Raw genomic sequence first — 8,491 nt, 5'->3', positions numbered from 1 at the left:
GGAATGATGTCCCGTTATCTTATGTTTCCTTCTATTTATCGTTTTAGAATGCAACGCTCTCTGAACGAAAACCACGACGGCTCAAAGTAGTTTCTGTTGTAGCTGTGCTTTCAAATTCTGCGTTCTTCGTGCGCTGAAAACCACTGCTACTATTTCTACCATTATACGATTGCTTTTTTATATATTCCTCGAGCAGCGTGTAGCAACTGGCTTTATTTTAAATTTGCTTAGCCCAAAAATGCACCAGCTGCACTTGGACGGAGATATGGAGGAACAGAGACCCACCCCTTCCCAAAATCCCAACGCACAAGAACGCATTCCGGTGAGTGGCGTGGCTGAATGTAAAACGATTATCGACACACATAGAGTACATTGTACGATGCAAACCACAGCTATACATTTGGAACAGAAAGATAATTCAAGGAGCAAGATCACATGATCATACTGAGGAAATCGAAATCCACAAATACTATATACCATGCACCTAGGTTATTGTGTTTTTATCACTTTTCGTACAATTCAAAGTTCATATTTCTTTTCGCACATTAGGTAAGCTCTCAACAAAGTGCTAGCCATTTTAGAAACAAAAATCGGTCCCAGGGTGCGTTGTTTTATTTGGCATTGTTTGGTTGGATACACGTAATTGTAGGTTTCTTTTTAAAAAAAATATCGTAGCAACAATCTAGTTAGGTGGCTATTCATCTAGAATTAGCCAGAAAGTACAGAAAAGGGTTTATGTTTTAAGGTTCTCTCGGACACAGATACACGCACATCAAAACAGCAACCGCATGCTTTGGGTGATAGAAATAGCAGCTGTATTTGATATGATCTCCATTTTAATCCCCATTTTCTCTCGTTTACTTTCAGGCGACAGAAGGAATCCGAAAAATGATATTTGGAAATTCCGTGGAAGGTTTACTTTATTTGTTACATCTAAAGCACAACACACCGAGCAGAGGACGCTGCGTACGGCCACGCTTTGTGAACAGCAGAGAGAAACGAAAGTTAGCGCAGCATCAAGCATGATGCAGTAGGATTTGCCGAGGCCACGTTGTATCCTAGCATCGTTGCACCACTACCGTGTGTATCCTAACAACTCTCAGATAATAAGCTCCAACCGCTAGATAAGCTAGGATTCGTGTTCTTACGCAAACGACCGGTGTTGGTATCACACTAATCAAAACAAATTGAAAACGGCAAAGGTAAGACTGCATTTTCTACCTTTTTGTAATTCAGTAGCTTTCAGTTCCTGGTGCACTAGAGAATTTCTATCAGAGAAGGAGAGAGAGTGTGGAAAAAGAAAAAGGAACAAGCGTGTGGTACTGGATTCAAACTAAAAGATACAAGTCAATTTTATAAACCCTACACTCCTTTCAAACCGCATCCATTGCTCACGGTCGGGCACCAATCAAGCTTTTGAACCGGCGCTGCATATCTGCATACGAATAATCGTTTAATTGAATTCACTCCCAAACGATGCCAAACGTTTGTTTCGTTGACGACCGGTTGGGGATTGTTTCAGTTTCTTTCACTCGGGTTTTGGAATCGATAGTTGATAAGTAATTGAGATTGAGATTCAATCATTCGTTTCTGTTACACTACGGTAACCATTGTAGAGCTACCTTACAAGACCTCCCCTACTATTTCTACACTGTAATCACGAAACATTTATAAATTCCACCCAACAAGGACTATCAGTGGTCTGTTGAACACACGACACCATCGCGCCAATCACTATACACTCTATAGGACTTATGTACGACGGAGGGCGGGGCAGGGAAGTGAATATGGGCATCTAATAACCTACCAATAAATCGTTTATAATAAAATACTAAATTGACTAATTTTTTATCCGAAAATTCAAATTCAGCACGGAATTTAATCCACCACGAGTTGCTGGCGTGTTCACCAAATTCACCACGGGGTGACGTTTCATAAAAACAAATACGCGAGTCCAAGTAGGCGTTCCGGTTTTCCGCGATTTTCCGTGGTTTTTCATAAACGCATTGAATAGAAGTAAGTGAAAATGTTCACCCTTTGGTCGCTTGTCGAGGCCACACTGCTGTTCCTGAATGCCGTGTGTATTTTGAGTGAGGAGCGGTTCCTCTCGAAATGTAAGCGAACGTGCCTACCGCTGTCCGGTACCGCTGCACTTCTCCAGGAGCGGACCGTTCTAAGTTGTTTTCTCGGACTTTCCAGATGGCTGGGGCTTATCGTCGCAGGTGCAGGGCTTCGGAGAACCGGCAACCACCAAGGGCCAAATTTTGATGCTGATACGGTCCATACGAACGGTGGCCAAAGGTGAGGCAGCAGTCGGGGCGAAGGAAATGTTGTCAGCTTTACTGTTTCCATTTCTTTATTTTCAGTTCCCCTGATATTGTTCAATATACTAGCGATAGTGTTTAAATTACTTCTAGGCTGACGGTGGCCTAATGCCGCCCGTGTCCGTATGTTATCGATAAAATAAATTAATGCAAACCCCGCCACTTCATTGCTTGTTCGCTTTGAGCGATTTGAATTTGTTCTCTAACCGGATCGTGTAGGAATCGAGCTGATATGCGGCCGCCTCCAGTTTGTCCACCGTTGCCTCGATATCGTCAATCCGTTGAAGCAGTGGTTTCTGCAGAAAGCGTATCCCGTGGAATTAGTATTCGATTGTGGAGTTGAAGGAACTCCGGGGCCTTTCCCGGGAACTTACCAACTCTTCGTACTTTTGGTTCAGTTCGGCGTTCTTGGTGGCGATTGATTGGGACATCTGCTTCATATCGGCCACCTTCGTCATCATGGCCCGGTTCATGTTCTCAATCAGCTTGTAATCGTCCACGGTAGAGGCCAGCTCGTGGGAGATGTACTCCCCCGTTTTCTGGAACATCTTGGTGGCCAACCGGGAAAGGTTCGGATCGTGCGCATCGAACGGTTCGAAGCTGGACGTGGACGTAGACAAAGTGGGACCCTTCCGGGGTGAATCCGTAACACCGTAATCGTCCTCCATTTCTGGATTTACGAACAATTTCAGGCACAAAATTGAATTTTTCGCGCCGCGAGTGTTCTTATCGCGTTTGTTTTGATTTTTCACAAAAGCTGGTCCACACGCTACGATACGGTCTGTTCGAATCGCAATTAATGCGCAATCGTAGCGTGTGGACCAGGCTTAACGGTTGCTTTTTTTCTCACGACTGCTCACTAGAATTGAATTTTTTGGCGCACAAACCGGTGGCACTCGGTCTCGTACACGTGGTTCAGCAAACCGAGGGTTTTCAAGGGCAATGACTTAATAGTGTTTAGAAAATAAGGTAAAAATAAAGGCCCTCACCCATTAACTCACCGTGCAAGGCTGAGGCTTATACTTTATTTTTACCGCATATAATTGTTGGTAAATTGTATTTCTTCTCTTACAACCACGTGGAAGTCCAATAACATGATTCAAACTGCCTTAAAAGTCGTCTTATTTATGATCCAAAAAACGAAACCTAAGCGAATCCTTAATCATAAAGGAAAGCACGTGGTTTAGCGTGGCAGAACAAACTGCGGCCTTCGCGCATTCATCGCTCGTTCGGTTCCCCGTTCGGGCCATCTACGGGCCAGCGTCCACTCGTGCTCTCGCACACTCGCTCGCTCGTAAACGGCGAACGTTTTACATGGTTTTTACGAAAACACTTCGATCGGGTGAGCGCAGGCAGGATAGGCGACCACGCGCTGGCACTACTGCATATCCGGCTTCATCCTGCGTGCTTGTGTGCAGTTGGTGTAGTGTGCGAGCGCCCATTTCTGTCTCGTTTCGTCCTTCGCACTACCGGCACACAAACACACACGTGTACGCGTGTACGTGGATGTAAAGGGCGAATTGAATCGAGAAGAGTGCTCGGGCCCGGCTCATCGGGGTCCACACCCGTACGAGTACAGCGATTGCATTCCTGCTGATGGGCCACGTGCATACACCATCATGGTAGTGCATCGCCGTCCGTCCGTTCGTCCGTTCGTCCGTCGTTGTCGTCGTCGTCCTGCGTCCTTGACCACGAAGTCGTTTGACGTTTATCGCCCGAAGGCGCGCCGCCGCTGCCGTCTGGCCACGATGCACCCTTATGGGAGCCCTGCGATGGTACTGCACATCGTCGTCCTAGTAGTCGTTGCGTCGTGATGGTGGTGGTCGTTGTCGTCGTCGACATGCCAATTCTCCGGTATCTTTTCAATGGATGAAATGGTGCGATGGACCGAGGGATGAACGAGGGGCTCCCCGGTGGGGCGAGGGGAATGCTGCAATCGAAAGGATGCGGCGGGGAATAGAGAGAATGTATATATAAACGATGTGCAGTAAGCGCACCGCCCAGTCAGTCATACTTTGTAATGCGGTACGGTGCAACCTGGCTACCATGCATTCGGTACCAGCAACCGGAACGACTCGCGTCTAGTAGCCGTTGCACCGCGTTGCCATCGTTTTCGTTCGGTGAGTGTTCGTGTGCGTGCGTGTGTGTGCGTGCCTGTGTATTTGTGGTGCTTTTTGGTGTCCTTCTTTTGGGGCCACTTTACTCCAAGCACTGGCGCGTCGTGCCAGTGTCACATACATCCGCGGTTGACCACTTGTCCGTCTGTCTGCCTTGAGTTGGAACTGAAAAAAGTGTTTGGATTAACGGACGGCTTGGTACACGGCAGTACCTAGCAGGAGGCAAAGTGCAAAGAGATGTAAGGATGAGATTGTGGTGCGGTCTCCACGGTGCGATTCCACGGACCCTTTCGGTGATGCCCTGCAGACTGATTGAATTACGGTGCAGAAGGAGACACAGGGAGCAGGATAGAATGACCTGGGGGACGGGATATAGGGGAAGCGTGAAACCCGTTGGCCTGCTTTGCTGTTTCTCGGATTTCCAACATTCTGCTTTAGATCGTTTTAAGCCAATTCGACATCAGAGCAGCCGATAGCCGATACATTGCGGACCTTGCAGGCTATCTGCTTGCTTTCGTGTCCATTCGGGATAATCTCCTGGGCCGCTAGGCAGGGGGCCATCGAGAGAAGTAATTTGTTGGCATCCGATAGTGGTCGATTGCATTCGTGGTCTGTGTGCTGCTGACAATTAACCGTGATCGATCGCTAATCAACCGCATTTAAACCGTAGGAAATTACAGCAGTAGCATCTGTAAGCAACAAGCACACCTCCTGCTATCAATGGCCCCAACCCCTCGCCTGTCGCCCCCTGGGGATGCATTCGGTCAGTGAGCAATCGTTGGTTGCCTTGGCGTGCATCCGGACCGTAATTAACGTATCCTGCTGCATGTGGGATGAGGCTCAGTCAGCCCATCAACAACAGCATCCGATGGATGGATGCGATGGAAGACCGTGCAGTGGTACAGAGTGCTGGTAACCACACACATGTGGTGTCGGTTACCTGCACTGAAAGCACTCTGTAATGAGCAAAAGAATGAGAATACACACATCAAAGACTACAGGAAAACAAAAGATAATGCATGATAATGGATGGCTGGTACGCGAAAGGCATCGTTCAGGATCGTGGCATTATCAACCGTCTCCCTTTTCTTTTCTTGCTCTAGTTTGGTTACGAAATCATTATTTTAACGCATCCAGTGAAGTCTATGGAGTCTCACATATCTCACCGAGCGATGCTAATTGTCTAGAAAGTCGAGGAAATCCTTCTTATAGTCCCTGAGAGGCATGATCTCCTTTTAGAGCATCCAACTGTAGTGTTGTGTTCCGCGAATTTATGATTTAATATCGATGTAAAACCCACTATAATGAAGGCATCGTAGCTTCTTCTTCTGCTTATCATGCAGCGCTGGTTGCCCCGATTAGAGAGCCCCAAAAAAGGGCATGAAAAGCCACCCTTTGTCTAAAGTTTTGCAATAATTCCGCCTCTGCCTTTCTCCCTTGACAAAAATCTCTCCATCCTAATGAACCTGACCACGGAAAGGGGGTTAAATCCCACCTCCTAGACATCACACGCCCAGTGTCGAGCGGCACTGCACTTAAACTAATTATTTCCATCTTCTAGCGTACCGCGCGCTAGCGGCTTCTCATTACACATTGACGCCAGTTTAATTGTGTACATTCCCAATGATTTACTTAGCCCCACAACCAGGCATACCAGGCACACCCCCCGGGGGGGCTTCATCAAATGCGGAAGCTCGTGGCGTATCGTGGCGATCCTTGTTGCCGCCCGGCATCCTTTTGACAAACCGTTCGTTCGTTCGCTTTTTTGGGTCGCGCACACCGGACGTCCGCACGCCGAAGTCGGTCACCAGTGGTGCCCGGGGTCGCTTTCACCATCTGACGTGACTTTACATTCTCTCGCCCGGTTTTCTTGTGATAATCCACAAGAAGGACGGTGGCTCATGGTGGTAGAAACTTCAGGATAATGATGGGAGAGAGCGGCTGGTTGTAGAAGAGCAAAAGAAACGAGCGAAAAAAGGGGGTTTGGCCAAAATTTGAAGCAAAACTTTGAAGTGCCTGCTGCTGCTGGTGCTGCTGGTGCTGCCTTCCATGAGCAACGATGCAACGATGCAACGAATGGACGAAACAAGTCCGCCCCCGGGTGGGGGAGAGTAAGGATGGTGTGCATTTCTTGCTCGCCGGCCAGCCATCCTGTGGGGTCACTTTTTCATTTTTGTCTTTCGTTCTTTTATGCACTAATGGCGGCCTGGAAGCGTGGAAGAAGAGTCTGGATTCACTTTTTCCGTTTGTTCTTTCTTTCTCTATCTTTCCTTGTTTTTTTTCTTTTCCTATCTGTGCATCTGCATTTAGGGAGTTAGAAGTTTATGACAGACAGCGCGTAAAAAGGGGCTGCGCAATGTAAGAGCCAAGCCCTGGTAGGCGGTCGTGCGGGGGAAGGGAAGGGAATGGAAGGAAACCGAGGGCGCATGGAAAAAAGGCCCATCCCTTCCCTTGTTTCGGCTCGACGCGTGTTTCGTGTTCCGTTGTGTTTGCCGTTGAAACGCGCGAGTGCTAGAGGGGTGCTTGCTTCGACCGTCGCCACCAACGCCAAACCGCGTAGTGCAGATCTCGTTAACACAGCAGGCCTCGGTGTGTGTGCTTGGCATGCCTTAGCATGGCCTGCCGCGTGATGGAATGTATGAGCGTGCCCTCGCAGTGTCCGTTTTGAATGGAAGTTCCTCGCGAAGCACGATCGGGCAAAGGACATTCCGTGCTGCATCAGATCATCACAAACGGGTGGCCGTATGCGTTACTGCAGGGAAAATGCTTATGAAAATGGGTGAGGAGAGTGCAACTGCACGACAGACTGCCCGAGGCAAACACCAACACAACCAACACCGGGGCGTTGCTGCATCGCTGAGAGTGCAACCGGAAGGCGTTTGTAAAGTCCAAAAAGAAAAAAAAACACTAGCGTGGAAAATCATGTTAAGCATACTAGACGAGACGGGCACGAAACAGTGAACCAAATCCGGCTGCAACCAAATTGGTCACGTACAGGGTGTTGCGTTGTTGTTGTTGTTGTTACTGGACCGACCTCCAGCTCGTCCTCGTGAACGACTGCGACTCAAAAGTGAAAACACATTGTTCCAAGGATTGGCGCCCATTTGCGGCACTTTTAGCTCTTTGCACCCCCGGCTCGAGAGGGGGAGGCAAAAATCACTTACAACGTGGTGAACAGCATCCTGCACCAACAGCAAAGATGGGCGATGATGTCATATGCATCGAATCGGACGAGGATGACGAGGAAGCAGATGACGAAGCGGGCTCGTCGCGTGCACCTCGCACACCACGTGGCGTACGTGGTGGTGGCAAGAGGGAACGGCAGCAGAACCGTTCGGCATCGACGGGTGGTGGATACTGGCGACAACGGCGCATCGGTAAGTATCGCCCCGGGCTTACTGGGACGGTGTTAATCCGCACAAAAAAGCGGTGCGAAGCGAGTAAATGGAATCGAAATTGTGGCGCAGTGAACGTGACGGTAGCAGTGGAAGGTGTTCTGTAGGTAGCAGGTTTTATGTAAAGCAGATGGTTCGTTTTTGTTTCATTTCGCTGCTTTGTTTTTGTTCTTGAACACCGTGGTCGAAGGATTGCTAGAATGTGACCCTCCGAGCGATTGTTTCTAAAGTAATGGTGGTTCGGTGTTCGGTATATTGCGAACCAGAGTTTAGTTTACTAGATAAATCCGATGTCTGATTTTTCTCTCACATTTTCTGAAAATGATTTAGTCAAAACACCTATCAATCGAATGAAATGCTCTGCTATGTTTAAATGGCGTCACAAACTAACCAATGCCTGGTTCATGGCTTATTCCACTTCATCTCTTCATTTTTATCATTTTTTGCTAAATTTAAAATTCAGTTAATGCCCAAATGACTAGCGAACCGTTTTTGGATTTCGCAAAGCGAGTTATACAATCCGTATACCAACGATCTGTTATTTTATTTCTCTAACCTCGCCATAAACATTTTTCCAACTGGATAGCTTCTATGCACAAAAGCACACAAATGTAAATTTCAAGCAAGGCACAACACCATAAAGTGCATGTTTTCT

At 47.8% G+C, this 8,491-nt stretch overlaps 4 protein-coding genes across 5 annotated transcripts in view; 3 read left to right on the top strand and 1 right to left on the bottom strand.

Moving 5' to 3' along the window:
* LOC126575020 (tyrosine-protein phosphatase non-receptor type 61F) overlaps positions 1-1,816 on the top strand; it is a 15,828-nt gene extending 14,012 nt beyond the window's left edge. The window contains exon 8 of one of the 2 annotated variants that reach the window (XM_050235500.1): positions 868-1,816. In XM_050235500.1, coding sequence (XP_050091457.1) covers positions 868-892 — 25 coding nt within the window. In that variant the 3' untranslated portion in view covers positions 893-1,816. Of the gene's footprint in view, positions 1-47; positions 221-867 lie in introns of those variants that run through there. The other variant, XM_050235499.1, reaches the window with a different exon arrangement.
* Positions 1,817-1,935: 119 nt separating this feature from the next.
* Positions 1,936-2,491, top strand: LOC126576437 (immediate early response 3-interacting protein 1). Its single transcript, XM_050237704.1, has 3 exons — positions 1,936-2,114; positions 2,200-2,301; positions 2,367-2,491. The coding sequence occupies exons 1-3, from the start codon at positions 2,027-2,029 to the stop codon at positions 2,420-2,422; spliced, it is 246 nt and encodes an 81-aa protein (XP_050093661.1). The 5' UTR covers positions 1,936-2,026; the 3' UTR covers positions 2,423-2,491.
* LOC126576435 (biogenesis of lysosome-related organelles complex 1 subunit 2) lies at positions 2,339-3,075 on the bottom strand. Its single transcript, XM_050237702.1, has 2 exons — positions 2,699-3,075; positions 2,339-2,620 (listed from the first exon to the last, which is right to left on the bottom strand). Exons 1-2 carry the CDS (start codon positions 2,990-2,992, stop codon positions 2,489-2,491), a joined length of 426 nt encoding a protein of 141 aa, XP_050093659.1. The 5' UTR covers positions 2,993-3,075; the 3' UTR covers positions 2,339-2,488.
* A 1,285-nt stretch (positions 3,076-4,360) lies between these two features.
* LOC126576434 (uncharacterized) overlaps positions 4,361-8,491 on the top strand; it is a 46,061-nt gene continuing 41,930 nt past the window's right edge. Inside the window, exons 1-3 of the mRNA XM_050237701.1 lie at positions 4,361-4,444; positions 6,003-6,053; positions 6,752-7,818. Of these exons, the coding sequence (XP_050093658.1) occupies positions 7,641-7,818 (178 nt within the window). The 5' untranslated portion in view covers positions 4,361-4,444; positions 6,003-6,053; positions 6,752-7,640. The remainder of the gene's footprint in view (positions 4,445-6,002; positions 6,054-6,751; positions 7,819-8,491) is intronic.

Source organism: Anopheles aquasalis, chromosome 3 (genome assembly GCF_943734665.1).
Source record: "Anopheles aquasalis chromosome 3, idAnoAquaMG_Q_19, whole genome shotgun sequence".
Classification (NCBI taxonomy): Eukaryota; Metazoa; Arthropoda; class Insecta; order Diptera; family Culicidae; genus Anopheles; species Anopheles aquasalis.
Note: the sequence above shows the minus strand (reverse complement) of the source record. Positions and strands in the feature narration are given on the sequence as shown.

Excerpts from the sequence above, each read along its gene's own strand:
- LOC126576437 (XM_050237704.1), top strand. The coding sequence starts at position 2,027 with ATGTTCACCCTTTGGTCGCTTGTCGAGGCCACACTGCTGTTCCTGAAT. Across the intron at positions 2,115-2,199 it reads GGAGCGGTTCCTCTCGAAAT|ATGGCTGGGGCTTATCGTCG; the intron begins GTAAGCGAACGT and ends CGGACTTTCCAG. Across the intron at positions 2,302-2,366 it reads CATACGAACGGTGGCCAAAG|TTCCCCTGATATTGTTCAAT; the intron begins GTGAGGCAGCAG and ends CTTTATTTTCAG.
- LOC126576435 (XM_050237702.1), bottom strand. The coding sequence starts at position 2,992 with ATGGAGGACGATTACGGTGTTACGGATTCACCCCGGAAGGGTCCCACT. Across the intron at positions 2,621-2,698 it reads ACCAAAAGTACGAAGAGTTG|AAACCACTGCTTCAACGGAT; the intron begins GTAAGTTCCCGG and ends CGCTTTCTGCAG.